The sequence below is a fragment of the Phalacrocorax aristotelis genome, chromosome 18 (genome assembly GCF_949628215.1).
Source record: "Phalacrocorax aristotelis chromosome 18, bGulAri2.1, whole genome shotgun sequence".
NCBI classification, from domain to species: Eukaryota; Metazoa; Chordata; class Aves; order Suliformes; family Phalacrocoracidae; genus Phalacrocorax; species Phalacrocorax aristotelis.
In genome coordinates, this window is record NC_134293.1 from 2,535,385 (window position 1) to 2,557,335 (window position 21,951).

General features: G+C 43.2%; 1 protein-coding gene across 2 annotated transcripts; it reads left to right on the forward strand.

Annotated features, from left to right (window-relative positions):
• The first annotated feature begins 705 nt into the window (after positions 1-705).
• Positions 706-21,132, forward strand: AKAP10 (A-kinase anchoring protein 10). 2 transcript variants are annotated; one of them, XM_075112705.1, is made up of 15 exons: positions 706-1,079; positions 4,877-4,924; positions 7,116-7,298; positions 7,622-8,176; positions 9,629-9,727; positions 10,148-10,232; positions 10,591-10,714; positions 11,584-11,720; positions 12,782-12,926; positions 13,819-13,992; positions 16,166-16,275; positions 17,153-17,235; positions 17,826-17,878; positions 18,514-18,609; positions 19,711-21,132. In XM_075112705.1, the coding sequence occupies exons 1-15, from the start codon at positions 902-904 to the stop codon at positions 19,714-19,716; spliced, it is 2,076 nt and encodes a 691-aa protein (XP_074968806.1). In that variant the 5' UTR covers positions 706-901; the 3' UTR covers positions 19,717-21,132. The 2 variants fall into 2 exon arrangements, 1 of the variants encoding a protein (XP_074968806.1); XR_012663563.1 differs by lacking the exon at positions 16,166-16,275.
• Positions 21,133-21,951: the final 819 nt, after the last annotated feature.

The window sequence follows — 21,951 nt, forward strand, 5'->3', positions numbered from 1 at the left end:
GCCGCCTGGCAGGCTTTTCTGGTAACACTGCACCAGTAACTGGGTACTTTGCAATGGAACGACAGAGCTGCGGGAAGCCCCGCCACATTTCTGGCACCACACGAATGCACCAACCAGTGCCACTGTGCACCTCATGCATGGGGGCGATGGCCTTTTGCCTTTAGGGACCAGGGCCTTGCTTGTACTGGGACCTGCGGCTTGTGGCTGCCTCCATTGGAACTGCAAAGTCCCCACGCCGGTGCTCAGGCTGACGTGGGGTCTGTCGAGCTGTCACATCTCCTCTGCCCCAGCTCCTGTGGCCAGGGTGCTTCGCATGGTACCTCGGCTCTCGGCAGCTCTGCCATGCTGCTCCCTCCTGTCCCTCACTCGCTGTCACCTGCCCTCAGGGCAGGCTGTCACCCTCCGCCCACGGGACGTCCCCAAATTGCCGGAGGGTCCCCAAAAAGCAACTCGAGACCCTCCTGCCCTCATCCAAGATGGCCGACAGCGCCTCACTCCGCCTGGCGCCCCTGGCCCTGATCAAAGATGGCCGGCCTCCTCCTCCCACCTCCGCCGTGGACCCCCGGCAAGCTTCTTGCCCTCACCCAAGATGGCCGCCCCAACTCGCGGATTGTCCGGCCTGCCCGACGCCGGGGCGGCCATGTTGAGTGAGGCGGGGGGGAGGGGCCGCGGCCGCATCCCGTCATGCTTGGCGGGCCGCCGGCTGCCCGGAAGAGGGAGCGGGGTGGTTGTTGACAATATGGCGGCCGCTGGCGCCTCCGCGGGAGGAAGAGGCGGAGGGAGAGGAGGCGGCGGGCGGAGGAAGGAGTCTCATTCATAGGGAGCCCGGCTCGCTGCCCTCGTCCCCTCCCTCCCCTTCTTCCCCCCTCCCCAGCGGCCGCCTCGCCCCCTCCCCGGCACCATGTCTTTCTTCAGGCGGAAAGGTAGGGGGGCGGCGGGCGGGAGGCCCGGGGCTGAGGGGCGGCTGCCGGCTTCGTCCCCCGCACGGCCGCTGGGCCCCGGCCCTGCCCCTCCGGGGACGGCGACCGGGCCCCGAGAGGAAGCTCGACCCCTGAGGAGCGGGCTCCCCGCACACGACGGTCAGTCCCGGCACCTCCCGGCCCCTTTTGCTCCCTCGGGGTTCGGGGAAGGGGGTGGGGGGGGTCGGCGCCGCGGGGCCTCGGGGTGGCGGCTGCGGCCCGCCCGGCTGTCGGGGCTGCGGCAGCCACCTCGGGCGGCCCCGGCGGCAGCGAGCGCCCGGCTGCAGCCTCCGTCCTTCCCGGGGCGGCTCCGGCTGCGGCGCCCGCGGCTTTCGCCCCGCTCTGTACGGCGGGAGCAGAGCTTTGCGGTGCCGAGGGGGGGACCTGGGCCTTAGGTGGGCTGGTGTGAAATGTCTCATGCCTCACGCAACCTTTGAGTCTCTTTAACTGCAGAATTTTTCTTAACAATGTTGGTGTGCATTGTTTCATAAAAACATAATAGGCTGAGTATGTTATGGCAGTGGCTAAAAATTCTAGTTAAAAGAGGGACCTCATCCCACTGAGTTCTTCATAAAAGCCAAAGGAGTCATTGGCAATTTATTTTGCAATATGTTTGTTGATGTTATGGAGCACAAGCCAAGATTTGAAATTCAGTACCCCTGAAATATTAATAATATTCCTATAGTACAAATGGATATAGTTTAAATGTTCTTTGAGAATGAAATGTTTTGAAGGCACTTGTGCTGCCGCTTGTGACGAAATACAGTGTAGTGTGCTTCCAATCTGCACGATATGTGGTTTGAGTGGTTTTTGTTGAAAGTAGCACCCTTTTAGGCAGGGCCTCTTGGGAAAGTGGTTCTGTTATCTTGTAATGCGGTAGTTCAAGCAATACAACCATTGCCCTTCCAGCGGCGGCTGATACAATGCTTTCCTAAAGCATTTCTCGGTTACTGAAGCTCAAAAGGTACATCTTGGGAGGCAAGGCCGTCAGTTAAAAGGAAAGAACATATTATCTCAGATGACGTTTTTGCTCTTGACTGAGGCGTCATGTTGTAAGCTTGCTCAGCCAAAGTAGCGGCACCAAAAATTCCATTCTTTGTGGAGGTTAGTGCAGTAATCCTGGAAGAAATGAGTTTAAACTTCTGTTCCTGTTAGTAGTTCTGAAGGTTCTTGGAGTCCACTGAAGGTTTTGCAAGTGCCATAATCCTTTTTGGGGTGTTCACAAACTAATGTTGAGCTGCAGAATAAAGCTTTTATACTGCTTATAAACTGCTCAGAAATAGCTTCTGCTGCTTTGTTGATGAAGAGATTTGTGGAGCTGATGTTCCATCCTGATCTGTAATCATAGGAACAATGTAAACTTTGGTGATAACTTTATCCCTGAGAAAGTAATGAAATGGCTAATTGAGTGTCTGTGTTACTTTAACCAGAGGAACTTTGGTCAGAGAAGCAGTCAGAACTAAATGCCTGAGAGATGTGCTGTTAAGGAGAGAAGTAAGCTTTCATTTGGGTTGTACATAAAATAATATTGGTTTTATTTCTCCATTTTAGATACTGGCTTTTAGAGATTATCTTAAACTGCAGTTGGGAGAAAAGCAGCATATTAAGGCTTATGATAAAACTGTAGACTGGGCACATGCAGTCCAAAACCACGTAAAAGCATTGGTGTCTTTGGGTTGAAGTATTTCTGGGTAAAAGTAAAAATTATTTTTTAAAGTGAAAACATGTAGAAAAAACTCAAATAATAGTGAAACAGTTTTTTAGTATGTGCCTTAAAATAAAGGTCTAGAAAACTGAGGGCGGATAATAGGTTGAGAAATTAAACTCCAACAGTTGGACCAGCAGCTGGGGGGCTTGAAGGCAGATGATGAAATTGTTATCAGTGAAAACAGCCACACTACATGCTCGTTCACTGGGGGTGTCTTGGAAATAACATACCCAGTCCTACCAGCTGGCTGACCTCTGAAGTTGTAGATTGCTGTTCGTATACATCCACGTGTGAACAGTTTAGGTTTGTTTATTCTTCTGTATTTCAAGAGGTGAATTAAAAGTCTCAAATCTCGATACGTGGCTGGCTTTCGTCAGTTTGATGCGTTACTGCTTCGTGAATGGGGTTCGCTGCTGGGAGGTCTCACAAACTTTCAGTCCTCAGTCATCATGTACCACAGTTATCTCTGGCTTCACACAGACACCAAGTGACATCTGTTTTTTTGAGGAAAGTGAAAGTAAATCCATTGAATGATTCAACTTCTCTCCCTAAAACTTGGTTTTGTCACTTACAGGAGTTTTCTGTTGTCCTCTGCTGTTACTTCTAAATTTTGTTCTGCTTGAAGCTGATGGGGGTAAAAGAAGCCTGTGTATAAAGAGGTTGGGAATGTGAACCAGGAGTTTCTATTACCAGTAATAAGTAGGTAATTAGAGAGGAACTGAGTGGTTGGTAAGAGGGAACAGATGTATTTAAATGGAAAATAGGCTTATGGAGGTCTCTTCTGCTGAAACTCAGGAATCGTTGCTGATAGTTAGAAGGTTTAATGAATCAACTATTGGAATAATTTTGGAAAGATAACGGTTCGTAATATTGTACAGAGGTTGCTTCGTTCCCATTGTACCTCGGTGTTACTTCAGACATGCAGATTTTTCCAGTGATTTTTCTCCTGCATATCTGCACTCCCTCAGTTATGTAAAAGCTGGTTATTCTCACTGGTCGCAGCTGCATCTGGCTGCAAGAGTTCAGCTTTAAAAGAATCCAGCTCTTTTAACGGACTGTTAAACCTCTGTGTCAGAGAGGGACTGCTGGCTTAAATCTTAAACGCTGAGTTGCCGATTTGCAGACCTGCAGGGTTTTTGCTTCTCGCAGCGAAGGCTGGAGCACGGCAGTGCTGCAGCCGCCACCGTGCAGGACAATTATGTAACCAGAGACTGAAGTTTCCCTTTAAAATATTTAAAATACTTAGGGCGGGATAGGAAGGTTTTAGGTTTTTTTTTCTTAATCTGCTCATGTTTTGCGATGTAAATGTTTGTGCTGGGTTATGATTTGTGGTTATGTTTGGAAGGACTCTGCAGTCGATGTTCAAAGATGACCTATTTGTAGTAATAATCCCAGCCTGGAGCAGCCAGAGGAGGTTTTGTTAGTAGATCATGTTCTTCAATATCACCACTTAATTTGTTTCTCATGCCATCCTGTTTATATACTTCAGTTTCTTTACTTTTGTTTTAAACAGATCTCCTCATTTGCTTCCTTTAAAAAAAATTTTTTAATTGCTTTTCCATCACAACTTTTTTAACCATTATCTTCCTGTCAGTCGCTTGCTGTAGGCTGGATAGTAGTTAAGCAGTATTATTTGTGAGAGAATTAGCTATTTGCAGTGTGTTTCCAGAATATTTCTGTGGTATCTGTCATGACTGAGGAGCTGCGGGCCGGCTCTGGCTTTGTGGGGCTGGTTCCACGTACATCTCTCTGGCTGTGTGTTGCACTGCTCATCCTGTAATACGACGGAGGTGGTGGTTTTAGGTGTGTGATTTCTGGCTCGGAGAGAGCATCTGTCGGTGGCCTGCTCTCAGAACACATCTATCCCATTCTTTCCAGTTAATGCTATTTATTAAAGTAACCTTGAATGTGGCCTTGCTCTAATCATATAGAGAGCAAGCATATTTCCCAATGTTAATTTTAACATACTGGATCTCATTAAACTTAATTCACAGATTATAAGGCTTTTGCTTTTGAAAATAGACTAACACAAAAGCTTTGAAAGCCTCAGTCACTAGATGTGTGGATTTAAATAAGAGAGATTAGTTTTAACAAAATGATACTTTATATCTGTGTTTGATACTTGCTGAAGTTGGGAATTTTGTCCATTCTCTGGTAAATGCCGTTAGTCACCCAAAATAGCATTAACATTTTCCTTTGTATTTTACAGTGAAAGGCAGAGAACAAGAAAAGACCACAGATGTGAAAGCAATTAAAAGTAAGATCAATATTTATTTTGTCTACAAACTCAGATACCTAATATAATTTGCCATCTTTATTTTAACCAGCGGAATAATTTCCTTATGACTGAGCACAGACGTGACCTATGCATTAAAAACAAAACCAGCCCAAAACTTAATTCTGAGTATTTATAGTAACTAATCTTTCCTAGTCATCTTGCTGAATCTGTAAGTACAGAAGGTTATTAAATTATGTCAGACATGAGCTGTAATTCAAAGTGATTGTACAATTCAGTCACCTTGCAAAGAGTGGTTATTCCTTATCTACAACAAATTGCTTCTGAAGTTGCGTGCTTACATGTAGCATACTTTGCAGTTTTGAAAATGCACCTTAACTGTGTCTAATTTGCAAAAGAGGCTGCCAGTGTGTGATTTAACTTTGACTGATGTGGCTTGCGAGACTGAAGATCTGAGTCTTGCTCAGTATGAATAGCTATTCTAGCGCTGCTCCATGTGATACAGAAATCTTGCTGCTAAATCTCATAGGGGAGAGAAAAAATTCTTGATGGGAAGAAAGTTTATAAACCATGGGAAAACAATGTTATTTATCCTGTCAGTTTTTATTGCAATACTGAAAGGAGATGAGGTAATTTGTGTGAATGTGATCTGTTACTTTTATATCCTCAGACAAAATCCTGTTTCTGTACTTGTTAATGTGTTATCTGGATATCAAGAGGAAATTAAAGGCTTTTTTCACCTTGGTGGTCTGTCTTTCAAATCAAATATAGGAAACAGTAAGTTGCATCAATTTAATAGCACACCCCATTATTTCAGTGCAGCTACGGTCTACGATGACCAGCTAAAAGAGGTTGCTTTACCTGTGTATAAAAATCTGAAAAAATTGTTGTATTACACACTGTGAGCTGCTGCAAACAGAGAGCGTCTTGCCAGTTTGGCAAGCAGCTACTCCACGATCTGTATGATGTTAGGTTAGCGATGTCGTGCTGTCTGGAGGTTTTAGAACACGTGTTTGATTCTTAGATTAAGTAGAACAATTTTTCCTCAAATGTTTGTAATACAAAACTGAATTTGAATCTAACTCCCAAAAGCCTAAAGCGTTATGAGGAATGTGGCGCTGGTTCTACACGAGAAGCCTCCAGCAAGTTTTCCTCAGTTACTGTCATCAGCCAAGCAACTGGCTGCCATCCAGTGGCCTGGGAAAACGTTTTTTCCCCGTTATCGCTGGTACTAAATACTGAAGGCTTTGTAATAGGTGACAAGCAGCGTCTTGATACCAAACTCTGCAACTGGGGAAACACTTTGCAATAGCTTAAAACATTTTAATTCTCTTACACCATTGCTCCTAAGGTATCTGTCACCACGAGGTGCAAGTGAGAAACTCAACTTCTGTCATCGTGTGTCAGAAAACTGTGAATAAAAATAAAGTTACGCAGCACGAAAGTCATCAAGACCAAGTTGCTTGACACCTTGATGAAACACGTTGTTAGGAAGTAGCGTGCTGAGAAGGGTGTCATCTGACTCGCTTTAAGAACCAGAGGTGTAAGATGTCCTTGCATGACATCCTAATCAAATGCAATTTCCTGAGAGCTTTTGGAACTGCTATGGGCATGTTTTGTTTTTCAGCTTTGTCATCAAGGAGGTTAAGGCTTATAAACTGGGTCTCATCAGAGATATTTCCTTATTACTTTTTTTGTCTTAAAACCAAATAGATGCAAACAAAATACTTTTGAAAAATATTCTTGTTAAAACTCAGATAGCGTTGTAGTTCAGAAATTTGTAACGCGCTTCAGCCTTCAAAAAGGTATGGAAATAGATTGGCAAGAATATTGCAACTAAGCTAAAGTGTTGGCGAAGAATTGAGCTGTTACAATAGTGGTTATCAAGGGAGCAGGAAGACTCAGGAGTATTTAATGTGTAAACTTAGACTTGGTGTCCTTTGATTAGGTACTGAATAAGGAAAATACAGGTGGGTGGGTACCACTGATCTATTGGAGGTGAGTTTATTCTTGCTCTAATAAAACTTGTCCGTTTCTGTGGACTTCACTTTTATCAGACCCTTGATCAAAGGCGACATTCAGGGGTACAAGGAGGCTTTTAATAAGATTGATGCTTGCAAGCTCTGGCATATCTCGGGGTGCTTAGTATTGGATACTACTTAGCAGAGGTCTTGGGATTCTTGTCTTTTAATCATTCCTGTCTTGATTCCAGCTCCAATAGCAGTACATTCCCCTCAAAGAAGCACTAGAAATCATGCCTTGCTGGAGGCTGCAGGACCAAGCCATGTGGCAATTAATGCCATCTCTGCCAACATGGACTCTTTTTCTAGCAGTCGTACAGCTGCCCTTAAGAAGCAGCCAAGTCACATGGAAGCTGCTCATTTTGGAGACTTAGGTAAGGCTTCATCAGCTCTGTAATAATTCAGCATTTCTTTTTATTCTGTGTGTATTACTGGCATGCTCACCATCCTTTGGTTTTTGAGGCAAGTGGATTAGGTAATTAAAAAATGTGACTGTTGTTACAATAGCATCTGTGTTACCCTAGAAGGGTTTTGAACTGCGACAGTACATTTGTTTGTTAAAAGAGGTTCCTTTACTTTTGTGTACCACCATTATGTTGGAATCGTCTCTTCACCAGCTGCATTGCAGGACATTCTTATATTGAATACCCAAGTCTGTAGTACAATATGGAGTCATTCCCTTGATATTTTTCTTTAGGCAGATCGTGTCTGAATTATCAGGCTCAAGAGACCAAATCAAGCCTTTCAAAGACCCTTGAACAAGTTCTGCAGGACAATGTAGCCCTCCCTTATTTTATCCAGTTTATGGAACTGCGCAGAATGGAACACTTGGTTAAGTTTTGGTTAGAGGCTGAAAGCTTCCACTCCACGACATGGTCCCGTATAAGAGCGCACAGCCTGAACACAGTTAAGCAGAGTTCGTTGGCAGAGCCAGTGTCGCCCTCGAAACAGCAGGAAACTGCGTCATCTTCTCCAACTGGATTGCTTGGGGAGAGACTGGAAGATTCTAACGCAGTCTGTCTGCTTAGGACCAAGCCAGTGGCTTCGGACAAGAAAAACAGAACTAGCAACAGCCAGAACCACGTGCTGCCTGGTCAGGAGGGTGATAATACCACTGTTCTTTGTCTAAGAAAATCGGAGACAGGGACCCATTCTGTTCCAGCTGATCAGCAAGAATCTTCCAAGCTTACAGTATCAAATAAAAACAGCCCTTCCTCTACACTAAAAGACTTGTCAGAAAAACTAATGAAAAGTAAGTGCCACGCATTCCCATTCTTTAAAACAGTGGGGAGATGGGGAATGTACTAGCTGCTGCTTGCTTTGTACGGTGAGCTGCCTCCGTTCTCACGTGTTCTTACTAAGCGTGCTATGATGTTGCAGGGAGGAAAATAATTTTGAGTGTCAGTAATGTTAACTTGTATAAGCTAATGGTCGATATGGTCGATTTGAGCTAGGTATTGTTTGACTGGTTGTTTAAAAACGCTGCTGAAGAGACTTTAGAATCATTATGTACTCTAACAAGCTTAGGTTACTTCTGTTCCTACATGTGTAATATTAAGAAATGAAGACGAGCATTGCAATGTCCTGGCCTTCCCTCACCCATCCCTCCCCCAGCTTAAAAGAATTGCAGAAAATATGGATGATGAGGCTGAGAATTGATAATTAACTTTCCACAAAAGGTAAATATTCTGTATCCTGTAAAATGACATAAGTAATGGTTGCAAGACACTTGCAGAGATTTTTGTGTGGAACATACTGGTTTTGTTCTTGGATTTATTTGATAAGAGTTCCTCCCCTTGTAACTGATTTGCTCTTATTTGGAAGCCACCTCTTTCAGGGGCTACTGGAAGTAAGGATGAAACTAAAATACTTTTGGTAGTAAGCTACATATGTAATAACCTGTTCCTCTACTTTGCACCTCTCAGTTCTCCCTCGTTTGTGCAAGTCTACAGACAAAAAAGGAAACACTCCTTTCTTCATATTGGTTCCTTTTGTTTGCCCACTGTTTCCTTATGTTGCATCCCTTTCTCTTGCTCTTTGTCTTTCTCGTAGTTACTTATCATGTGCTTCCACAATACATAACCTCAGCCCCAAAGTACCTTAAACACAATGATACTTTAGTCATGGAAAGCACTTCTGCTTTCTGAGGTCTGAAGAGAATTAGAAAGGGCCAGGTCCTTTGTGAGAAACCTGGAAAGTCTGGAGTATAATTTCTTTTTTCTCTTTTCCAGAGTAGTGTCCCAGCTCTCCCTTGATGACATGTAAAGCATGTGTCTTGTTCTGAGGCATCCCATTTTAAGCTGCTTTTTAAATTCCTTTATAATGCAAGTGTTTCATATTCTCTATAATGAAAGCTAGAAATTGGGAACTTCACTGCAGTTCTTGCCGCAAAGGCATTACTTCTGGGCCTAAGGTGTGCAGCAGAGGAAGAGGGAGCTGTCTTGCCTGGTGGTAGGGAGTTCAGAGCTATGTTGCTTTATTCCATCTCACTAGTCGGTCCATGCTGGGCTTATTGCGACCTGGCTAGAAATAACTCAGTCACTTAGCAAAGTATTGAGTAGCGGACCGAAAGCTTCATGGCCAGGAAGCTTGTTGCTGACAACTAGAGACTTGCTTTTCCGAAGAGCAGGTGTTTGTTCCTTACTCCTAGTTTTAGACCTATGCCAAAGGATTCAAAGTTTGATTCTGTATTTCTTCCTTGTAGGTATAGAACGGGATGCAGTTAGTACTTTTACCAAATATATTTCTCCAGATGCTGCTAAACCAATCCCTATTACAGAAGCAATGAGAAACGACATAGTTGGTAAGAATGTATGCTGTCTATTGATTTTGGAGCTTCCTCCTTCCCCATAAAAATGTATCTTTAATACCACACACACTCATATTTCTTTTTATAAATTTTAAAGTTAGTTGTAAAAATACAGTAGATCATATCACAAGTATCAGTGGATCTGACCTTTCAGTAGCACTGTGCAATAACCCCAGAACTTCCAGAGACTTTGCTTAAAGAGTTCCTGGTGGTTATGGAGGGAATTCGGATTTGAGTTTCAATCATATATTTTAGCCATAATATTATCATTCAGCTCTCTGCAGAACTTTAAAAGCTCTTTTTGCACAGTCAGAACCAGCTGATCCTAGTGGATTTGAACTGCAATTTATCATTAACTAATCTCTCATCTTTCAGCCAAATGCACATTAAAATTAACCTGGTCTTTCTTTGCAGCAAAGATTTGTGGCGAAGATGGACAAGTGGATCCTAACTGTTTTGTTACAGCACAGTCAATAGTGTTTAATGCAATGGAACAAGAGTAAGTTGCTAAAAAGGTTTGGCTGCTTGTGTCTGTTGTCCTTCTGCAAAGGGCGGTTCTGATAAAAAACGTTTATGGAGGTATAACTGTATAGTCACTCTTTGTGTAGTCTTCTGTATTTGTAACTGCTCAGATCTCTTCCTCCAAATCCATTCTTGTCATCCCTTGCTGAAGCTGTACGTGCATGCTATTGTTACATTCTTTATATCTTATGTCATTTGTAAACCTGCACTGTTTCTTCTGTGTTTTGCTTTTATCCAAGTAAAAGCGTTAAGACTTCCGGGGCCAGAACTAATTGATTCATAAGGTGCCTTGAATGCTGTTGACCCTTAATGACTGTTATCCTACCTGTCTGCAGGCACTTTAGTGAATTTTTGCGAAGTCATCATTTCTGTAAATATCAGATTGAGGTGCTGACTAGCGGGACTGTTTATCTGGCTGACATACTTTTCTGTGAATCAGCCCTGTTCTATTTCTCTGAGGTGAGTGTTAGGGTGTGGGTTTGATTTTTTTTTTTAAATTCATTCCTATCAAATGGAAAAAAATGTTCATCCCCTGAGGGGTTTAATAAAGACATCTCAAATATAATACAAAAGGTGAGGTGTATCTTTTTTCTGGGAGAAAATGCATTAAATGGTTTCCTGCCCATGGGTACAACTATTTCAAATGTTCAAACCCGTACGCTGTATTGTAGAATGGGTATTCATGCGTATCCTCTCCAGTTCAGTTAGTGAGGGCTTCTAAGTGCCTCTTTGCTTTGTGGAAGCTTTAACATAGTCATCTTAATCTTGCCAAACGAAGCATTGACTTTGAAAGCCTCAAGCATTCCTGCAGATGACAAGTAATTCACTAGCATTGCATAGAGAGGATACCAGACTGGCACGTGGTAGGTTAGATGTATGACTTTGCAGTTGCGGGGTTCTATACCTTTAGGGAGTCATCTGTTAATAGTAACATATTTGTCCTGATAGTCTACAAGCCAATGTGGTTTGAAACAGCAGGCTGGGAAGCTGAGACAATGTACTGAGCTCAATGTAAGCTAAATATAGCATGGAAATAGGGTTTCCTCTTGTCTTCAGTATGATACAAATAAATAGTTGTTTGGAAATGGCATGTGAAAATCAGTTCAGAAGGGAAAGTCGCAAGTTGTTTTCTTTTTTTTAAACAAACTAAATCTGTCTGCGACACTGTATCTGAAAATTCAGAATACTTATATGCCCTGTGACAATGTTGCATCAATATGTGGACTATGTTTCTCATTTTAAACAGGAAGGAGCAGGTTTGTCTGTGCTTATTAAATGTTTCTTGATAAAATTTATTTCTCCTCTCTTTTTTTTAATTTCCCTTACAGTACATGGAGAAGGAAGACGCAGTTAATGTATTGCAGTTCTGGTTGGCAGCAGATAACTTCCAGTCTCAACTCGCTGCCAAAAAAGGCCAGTATGATGGGCAAGAAGCACAGAATGATGCCATGATTTTATATGACAAGTGAGGGAGTTCAACTACTTGTTTCTGAAGCTCTAATTTTGTGCTTGTAGTTTTGTGTTGCGCTGTGCAAAAGGAACTTTACGTTTTCAAACCTTAACTCTGCAGTCGTGCACGGTTACGCTGAAATGCATGTTGTTACGGTGGCCTTTGATGTGCGTGCGCTGAAGGACTTTTTAAATCTTTCTTTATACATAAGGACTCCATTCTTAAACACAACTCAGAATTTTCAGGACTTGATTGCTTGAGTTTAATGTTTGGTTGTGAAATAACAAAGCTGATTGCCACTTAATTTAAATTTAAACCTAATAGCAGATGCATCACTGTAGAAAACAGTAAGTTTCAGATACTGTTATCCATTTAAAGTAGGCTGTAGGAGCTGTTATCACACATAATAAAAGCCAAATAGTGCTTGTTCTTAGTATTGAAAATATTTTCCTCTTTTAAGGAGACAACCAGATCCCTTTTAATATCAGGCTTGCCTCTCACTCTCAGTAGTGTAACTTTTTTTTCCTTTATTTTGTGTTTCACCTTAGCAGCAGAGCAACTGGAAGACAGACATCAAAATTACTTCCAGAAAAAGTTTGTTCTTAAGCTTAAGTGTGAGACTAACTGCCACAGGCTTGTTGAGTTCCTACCCTTGTAGGAAATAACTGGAGAGGAAGCAAACAATTCACTCTGACTTTCATCAGTCATCCTCCCGCTTCATCCACAAACTCAGTTTTCAATGAGAAAATTAGTACAGCAAATGCTGCTTCAGAGTTCTGGGTGTTTCCTGCTTCTCCTCTACAAAGCCTTGTCTGTAAGATTCTGCTCGTCAGTAGTCACACGATGCTCTGTTTCTTTTATCTGTATCTTCAGGGCAAGGCCTTATCAAGAATATGTCTGTGAATTGGGGATTTTTTCCCCCCTGTACTTACTGAAGATCAGTTTTACCTATGTTTTTGAAGCCCCATCTAGTGGCTGCAGCATGATTAATGGCCTTTGGAAAGGGTGGGAACTAACCACCTGCAAAGTTTTGCAAATCCTTTTGTGTGGTCTTCTTCCCCTGTCTGGTGCTGCAGGTACTTCTCCCTTCAAGCCACGCATCCTCTTGGGTTTGATGACTCGGTGAGGTTAGAGATTGAATCCAACATCTGCAGGGAAGGTGGTCCTCTCCCCAACTGTTTCACTACTCCCTTACGGCAGGCGTGGACTACCATGGAGACGGTGAGATACCTCCTTCAGAACGGTTTCGGTAGTTAAAGGTGATGTGGAGGTTCTGCAGCACGTCAGGTGTCCCCTTCAGCATCTCTGATTTGTCTTGTTCTTTAACTGGCTTCCTGTTGTTGTAGTTTAACCCCAGCTGGCAGCTAAGCCCCACACAGCTGCTTGCTCGCTCCTCCCCGTGGCGGGATGGGGAAGAGAATCAGAAGGGTAAAAGCGAGAAAACTCATGGGTTGAGATAAAGACAGTTTAACGAGTAAAGCAAAAGCCCTGCTCGGAAGCAAAGCAAAACAAGACATTTATTCGCTCCTTCCCATCGGCAGCCAGGTGTTCAGCCATCTCCAGGAAAGCAGGGTTCTAACAGTTACTTGGGAAGACAAACACCATCACTCCGAACGTCTGTCCCTTCCTTCCTTCCTTCTTCCCCCAGCTCTATATGCCGAGCATGGCATCATATGGTGTAGGACATCCCTTGGGTCAGCTGTCCTAGCTGTATCCTTGTCCAGCTCCTTTGGCTAGAGGTGTAACTCTGGGATACCTGGATGCTAGACATTAATGATTTGATTCTGGAGCTGCAGATGATTCTCGAACAGCACAGCAAAATAACTGTAAGCCTGTTGGGTTGTCAGGCGTTTCTAGAGGAAAAACAAAATCTGAGCTTCAGTTCCAGTTACTGGAGGATTTGGTTAATACACAGCTACCTCTGTTCATTTTGCAGTAGGATTCAAATTTAAAGCAACATGCTCACTAATCCAGAGTAGTTCCATGTGTGGACACTCGTGTACCACCTACGCAAGGACTGAGATGTTTGCGCGTCCCTTAGGTTCTGCAAGAGATCTACAGTAACTGTGCAGGCCAGCCTTGATTAACGAGGGCTCCTTCTTCTGTCTCTCAGGTTTTTTTACCTGGTTTCTTGTCCAGCAACCTTTACTACAAGTACTTGAATGATCTCATCCATTCAGTACGAGGAGATGAATTTCCAGGAGGGAATATTGCACTGAGCATTCACGGCCCCGGTAGCTCTCCTGATAGCGATTCTATAGGGGGCCCGGATGGCTCTGCCTCCCAGGTACGAGTTTCTTGGTTTGATTCTGTTATAGGAAATGCTGCCATCACTTTTCTGTATCAACATCAAAGTTCCTACCCTGTAAAGAAATATCTTGTAATTTGAAGTTTCCCATTCCACTTTGATGTTAAAGCCTGTGTTATATTAGGATGTGTTTAGTCTACCTGCTGATAAGTTTGAACAAACAGTATTGGCATGGAAGAGTATCTATTGTATTTGCTGTACCCAAAGTCATGTTCTGCTTTTAGTTCTTTGCATCACAGTTATGCTTTTATTTAAACCATTAATATTCACTGCAGATTGTTTCATAGTGCCATAATGTTTAAGAATGTTTTTTACTAGATATAACTTTTTTTATCAATACTCTAGTTATAACTTGGAAAACATTCACACTTGTGAATAGGCTATAGAGTTTAAATATAAATATGGAAATTTGTGTGCTCAGGTCTGTTAAAGTGCCAAATCACCTGTCCTGAAGAGTCCACTCAGTTCTAGGGTTTAAGGCATCTCTCTAGTCACACACGCGGCTATGGCGGTTAATCTCTGAGCAGGTGGTGTTTGCTAGTTGGTCTCAGCAGGCTTTTCCCTGCTATCATCCTCAAGCTAGCTAGTCGTGCTGTCAGAGAGAAACTGGCCAGGCTCCTGACCTCGCCCAGAGAGAGCTCTGACACTTTGCTGTGTTACCACTGAGATGCTCTGAGCTGGGGGGTGATGCCTGCGTTTTATTTCCATGTATATCATTTGATGTAAAGCTGGGCATTAAAAAAAGTCCATTGCTGCGTAAGGCATTCTAGTAATTCATTAAGCATGATTAGAGCTCCGTGGCTGCTTCTTCACTCTGTTGTGTAGAAGCAAGAGTGTGACTGGGCTCTTTCGGCTCTGTTACCCTTCCAAAGTCATTGAGAAACGTCTGCTGTGTATTTGCTTTGCACAGCACCCTTATTGCAGACCAGCATCTCTTTTTCTTTTATTGCCTTTCGTGCTGCCAGCTGTGCTCCTATGTGGGCCTAGCCTCAGGAACAGGCAGTGGAGCTTGCTACGCTCTGAAACCATCCCAATAACATCAGAGATGCGTGCTGAACCAAGAGTTGTCTGCTCCAAAAATTCTAGCTTTGCTTAATTCAGATGTGAAAGAAGGGAGGATAAGCAGATTCTAGCTTATCTGTGACCAGGTCAGCCTGCAAACTGCAAGCCCAGCTGAGAGCAGAAAAGCTAAGCTAGAACTACTTTTGCTGAATTGCTTTTACTAAATGCTGCAGTGCTACCATGGGTTTTAAATCCAGTATTTAGACCAACTTTATTGATGTAGTATGTTTCAAGCAACTTGGAAGCTGTACTGTCTGCTCGTAATATTTTTAAACCTCCTAATTTGCAAGGAGGGTATATTCCCACCTAGTTGCAAAGTGGGGAATCAAATGTGTTCTGACCATCTTGAAATACCTGCTACCTGACAGTCTCAGCAGGAGAAGCTGCTGGTAACAGGCTCGCTTGGACAGTTTTGTGCAGCATTTTGCGGAGCACATTCCTACTTACCTGAATAGGAGAGTCTCTGCGTGCCTGCATATTCTTGCATAAAGAAGAGTGCTTACGCACAGCAGCAGGAAAGGAGTCTGCAGGGCCGCGGCCATAGATGTTTCTGTTCTGTGTTAAGGTGCTAATGGATCGCTGTGGCTCCCTCCCCTCCCTGCTGTTGCTCTAGTGCTTCCTTGGCTTTTTCTCATAATCTTATATAAACACTCCAGGCCAAAAAGATAAATGTTTGTTCTCTGTGGTTGGGGGAAGTGCAGTATGTTTGGGAATTGCTTACCAAGTGCATGAGAGGGATGAGTGAAGCTGCTGCAGCTTTTGAGGTAGTTCAACATTATACACTCTCAAACAAACGATCCACACGCGCACACAGATCTGTTCGGCCGATAGCGCTTAGACAGCAGTCCTTGCACACGTATGCTGACCTGTACCTTGTGTCTTTGGCTCTGTCCATATAACTTTATCATCCTCTGTTTAAAAACAATGGCGTACAAAGGGCATCATTGCTGTGCAGATGCTCCCTAATTCTTTTATGCTTGCTTAGAGACTTTATGGAGGTTTAGCTAAGTGTAAAAGCACTACAACTACAGTTTTTTGAAGCTATTAGTTGTCTGCATTGGGCACTAATACTTAGAATTTTTATTTGTAGTCCAATGTCAAAAAGGCTAACGTTAAAATCCTGAAAAATTTTGATGAAGCAATAATTGTAGATGCTGCAAGTCTGGATCCCGAATCCTTATATCAACGAACATACGCAGGGTAAGGCTCCTTCAGTGTATCTCATTTTTTCTAGTTACGTGTTTCACCTCTGTTTCGTTTTTGCAGCGTCCTCCTGCCTGGAGAGTACGCGTAAATGCAAGATGTTGCAATCCTAGTACATGTCTTAATGTTTGCAAGTAAATTTATTTCAATAGTGTGATTTAACACCAGTTTCATAGTGAATGTTTCTCTGACCAGGAATCCAGCCAGAAAAATATTTCCAATTGGTTTTTCTCTTTCGTCTAGTTATTGTTCCTCTCTGCCTCCAAAATACAGCAAGTAGTTCCTATTTGGGGTTGGAACAGAAGAAGAATAAGCTCAGTCACCTGTGATATTGTACCATACAACTTTGATTTCTCCCTACCCCCGTGGTAGAGAAGGGCTTGTACTTCATTTCTTTAGCGATTGCACAGCTGTTCTTCTGTTTAAGTTGTTCTTGGTTATAAAGCTCTTCTGCTGTGTCAGTCTCGTACAGAAATTCTTTGTTTCTATAGCTACCTTGCTTTTCTAACGCATAGCAGTCTTCTGTCCTTTTAGGTACTGTAAGCTGGCTTCTCCCTAATTACGTGTTTTGATGCTAGTGTAGAGCACTTGCTAGCACTGCCTGTTGGGATTACGTGATTGAGTCACTGAAGCATTTGCCTGCTTCTAGTTTTCAGAAGAATTTTTCAGATACACTTTGAATTCAGATACGTGAGAAGAGTGGGAGATTTTCCCGATGTATCAATTTTAGGTGGAAGAGGAGGTAATTGGTAAAATGCCAGTCTTCTGGCTCTAGAGTCTTCATTGTGGTGGGTTCTTTGTTTTCTTGGCTGGTAGCTTTCCGTACTGCTGACGTTCTGTTGATAACCTGTGATTCTTTTGCTCCTCTCTTCAGGAAGATGACGTTTGGACGAGTCAGTGACCTGGGACAGTTTATCAGAGAATCTGAACCAGAGCCTGATGTAAAAAAATCAAAAGGTTTGCTTTCCTCTTTCTTTCCATTTCTGTAAACATCTGCAGAACTGCTCTCTTCCTTACTGCAGTCAAGATAAGCAAAATTCATGACTCTTTCCAGATCTGTTTTAAGCCAAATAGAGATGCTTAGGGGGGGGTCGTCCTGTACTGAGGCAAAACCCATCTCTGGCCCAGTTTCCTAGCCAAATTCTGCTTTTCTGGTCCAGCTGGACTCCTGGGAGTATGAGCAGCCTGTGGGAGTTGGAGCTGTCAGTGGAACCTGGCAGGGATGAATGCTGCTAGCAGCTGAGCTGATGATCAAACCTTCAAAGATCTGGTCTTGAGATGAAAAAGAACTTCAGCTCTCCGCATGCTTCCCACCCAGTTTGGGATCTGCTGTTAATGCTGCTTTTTCAGCTCTGGTAAAGAGGAATGGTTTGGGCTCAGTGTCTGATGAACCATGGCTCCATGTAATCCCTTGTCTTTCACACTGCTCCTCTGTGCTCTCTAAGGCCAGCAGTAACCATTCAGAAGGATGGAAGGAATTAGCTTTTATAGAGGTGTGCCACAGAGTTCACTTATGTGCCTTGCTTGCTGTTTTTTATCTCAACTAGGGTCCATGTTTTCACAAGCAATGAAGAAATGGGTTCAAGGAAACACAGATGAGGTGTGTCCTCTTTTATGTTGTTCATGTGACTTACTTTACAGTGTGGATTAGGGAAATGAAGTATTGAAGTCCTTAATCCCGGCTGTTTCTTCCTGTATCTTTCTGATGCACCAACAAGAACTGTCAGACTCTGCTAAATATAATTTGATTGCATGCATGTGTGAAACTAGTTTGATTTTTTGCCAGTGCTTGCTGGTTTAACTAATATAATGGTTAACTGTGGGCTTGCAGTCGGGTTTTCTTATTTTGCTGTTACAAGATATATCCACAGTTAGGAGTGGAGGTGCTGTTGTTCTTTATTTTACTGTGAAGTGACCACTGTACATGGATTGCAGGCTGCATTTTTCCCTGTTGGAGGGGCTTGGACAAGTCCCCAGCAGATAAGTCTAAAAATTTCACTAACTCTCTTGGAAATTGCATCAAGCCCTAAATATTCATGATAATTGAAGCTAATGCTGTACTTGGAAACCAGGTGCATTTCCATCACGGGAGGATACGTTCCCTGGAAGTCACTGAGTTGTGAAGGTTAACGGTATCCCCAAGGTGCAGCATGTGAATTATGCTGAGAGGACTGTATTTTTATGTCAAGAACTTGAAGCTATCTGTATTTTGGGATGTTTTTTTTTCTACGGCAGGCTCAAGAAGAGATGGCTTGGAGGATAGCAAAGATGATAGTCAATGACGTTATGCAGCAGGCGCAATGTGAACAGCCTTCGGAGAAGGTTACGAAGGTAAGGGGGCGGAAAGGCTGCCTGTCTTTATCTGACTTCAGCCAGACTGTGGGAGGAGCAGAGCTCTCGCTTGCCTTCCTGGCGCATCTGAAACCCACGCTGGTAAATGTTCAAACTAGGATAGCCTGATAGGAAGAAACAAAGGTTGGAAGTGTTTCAGCCTACACATGACGTTGTAGGAGTTTCTTAAGAGATACCTGGAGTAGTTCTCCTGCGCAAGGGTTAAAATTGTCTTTGTTCATTTTGAGTCTTTACAAACTGCCTTAGTTAAAAGGGTGACTTGTGCTGCAGGATCAATCCTGTAATTCCTTGTTTGAGTTGACATTTGCTGTTTCATGTTGACAGATGGTGGTGTGTTCGCCTAAAGTGTCGGTAAAACTCAACAGCTGGAAAGTTGTCTTGTTGGGTGCACTAATTTACGCAGTGCTGTGGCTGTACTTTAAAAAAAGACGTGGTAGCCTTGTCCGTAGGTTAGCGGCTTAGCACTGTGTATTGTTGTACGAGTCCACGTGTTTTCTGTTTAACAAAAAAACAAACCAAACCAAACAAAAACCCCCAGTTCTGATGCAATGGTTAGATTTTTGTGATATAATGACAGCAGCAGTTTACCAAGTTAATATCTAGTACTTCTGGCTTTCCCTCATCTGACTGTTTTAAAATTAACTTGCTCTGTTTTTAATTATTGAAGGTAAACATGTGCCAAAAGCTGGTTATTAGACCCAAACGGATGGATCCGTAGTTTCAATATGTGACTGTTTTCTTTTCAATAGAGCAGTTATATTTAAATGACGTGTGTAATGATTTAACTTAATAGCTTGGCTGCAAATGATATAATTCCAGTCTGGCTAGATGAAAAGGTCTCTCACAGAGTATTTAGAAATATCAAGTGGCTGCAGATGCTCTGGATTCAATTAAGCCAGTATGGCTGCACTAATCAGGAGGTTGAGTGTGTTGTGGGATTAGCTGGGGGAGTATTTTCTCTCTCCCAGACTCTAAGCATACCTGGCTTCAACTTCTTAAACACAAAATGTCTTTCTAACGAGCGATTGCCTTGTATGTTTTAGGGTAAAATGAACTCTAACCCTGTTCTTCCCTTTCCAGCTATGATTTCAGAAACGCCAGAACAGGAAGTCTGGTTTTTCCGCTTCGAGAATGAGTGAACTTTCCCTTTTGGTGGGTTCTTTAACACAGCCAATAAAAACAAAGCACTGTTACTCCAACCACCGAAATCTCCCTCGTTTATAAGGAAGAATGAAAAAGAAGCAATCCTGTACCTCCACTGTACAGTGTGAAGAAACACTTCTTCCTGTTGTCTGTGGCGTTCATGATAGTGATGGTTTTTAAAGAGATGAAGATGCGGATTACGAATGTGTCACTGAGAAACTGTGATCGACTTCAAATACTTGACCCTGTCTCAAAAAGACTTAAGCAAAATATCTGGAACGGGACACAAGCCACAACAAAGAGGGGAAGGTTTTGCTGTAGGTTCTGGGTCTACTAACACCTGATCAGAAGGGCCATGGGGCGCGTCCCCGACGTTGGCGTTGGCGAAGTGAACCTGAAACGGTGAATTCATTGGCAGTGAATGACCTAAAGTTCTAAGTTTTATTTTTCCTTACTTGAAATAGATGCGTATTCAACTGTAAGATAAATGTATTTTACTTCATAACTACATTAACTTTGAAGGCAGCGTAGAGTGATCAGGAGCGAAGCCTGGACGGTGTAACTCTTCCTCGTCGAGCTCTTACACCCGCGTACACACATCCCCTGCTTCCGACACAGAGCAGGCTCACAGGCCCATCTTGCGCTTGTGCAACCCTCTGCTCCCGAGCCACGGCTCCAATCGCAGCCCACGTTTTGAGGAGATTTTACCCTGTAGACTGTTCTGTTTTCTTTCCTCTCCATCCCACGAGCAAGGAAAAACATAATTGCTGCCATTCTCCATAGCTTGTTGTCCTCCAACCAACATAGTAGCTAATTCCAGATGTTTGGTTTATGAAGAAAAACAATTTTTAATGACCTCTGGCCTTCTCCCTGACATTGTCAACACTTGCAACTTGCAAAACCTTTAGTTTAAGCCACCGTGTTACACAGCACCTGTATCTTCTTCCAGTGAATTGATTTTGCAGGGTATCAGAAGTACTCAGTGTCTCACCGTTATCACTGCATTTTTAGTATACAACACTTCTATTTTGGGGTTTTTTTTTACTCTTATGATTGCTTTTTTCCTCAAACTTGTGCAAAAAAATCCACTTTGCGAAGAACTCAAATCATCTCCAATGTTCAGAGTATCTTGATTGACTAGCAAGTGTTATTCTGTTGCAATATTCGATTGTAGAGAGACACACTGTATTGTCTATAAGAAAGCAAAAAAGGCTGTGTATAGGTTTTTGGTACTATGTACCACCTCTTATTTCTCTCATGCCCAAGTATTCATGTACTTAAAACATCCTATATTTAATTGTGTTTTGATTTAAAATATATAAATATTAAAATTTGTGTCAATTTTCTGTTTGGATGGGATTTGACTTAACATGTTTGTTTTGGTGTTAATGTGAGTCTAAGGGGTTTACAGAAGAACCAGACCCTTGAACAGTTTGTCCTTGGCACCCTTGTGCACATTTCTTAATATTTCATGGATGATATTAATGGCAGTGTGGTGAAATAAGAATAATTTCTCTCTCACTAAATATGGTGTTTTAATCACAGCCTGGGGCAGCCGTTGGGCTGGGAAGCAGAACGGGCAGGGCTTGGTCTTATAGCAGTGTTGAACTCTGCACCCACACTTGAGCCCTCACCCCTTCTGCGTGTGACACTTGCTCAGTTTTTCACCTTGGCAGGACCCAAACTAACCGGCTGAGTGTGTTCAGGGGTGATGGCCACGGGTTTGGTATAAATATTGCTTAGGGCTGTGTTTCCCTGGTGTAAGTGGGAGAGGCTGAGCTTATCTTGAGTGGGCTGGGTAGCAAACACCTGCTGCAGCTCCTGGAGCCTGAAAAGAAGAACATCCATCAAAGAAGGGAGAAATCACTGCTAGGGCTGTGCCTCATTTGTGGGGCCTTTCCCTGGCCGGGGAGGGCAGTGGGCTGGGGCCGCTGCCAAGTGCCTGCGTGGGGCAGCTCCTCAAAGCTGCTTCCCTTGAGCAGTGGCCAGGGGGTAAATCCAGGCTTGGATGTTGATTTAGACCCACCCACCAGTTTATCCTCTTCTCTTGGGAAGCGGTGCTGCGATTTGGTGGAGCGGCGATCAGGGTTGTGGATATCTGACGCTCGCCGTGGTGGTTGCTGGTTTGTGCTGGACGGGAGGGTTGAACTTCTCGCTGTGTTGCAGGTCTGCGTGGCA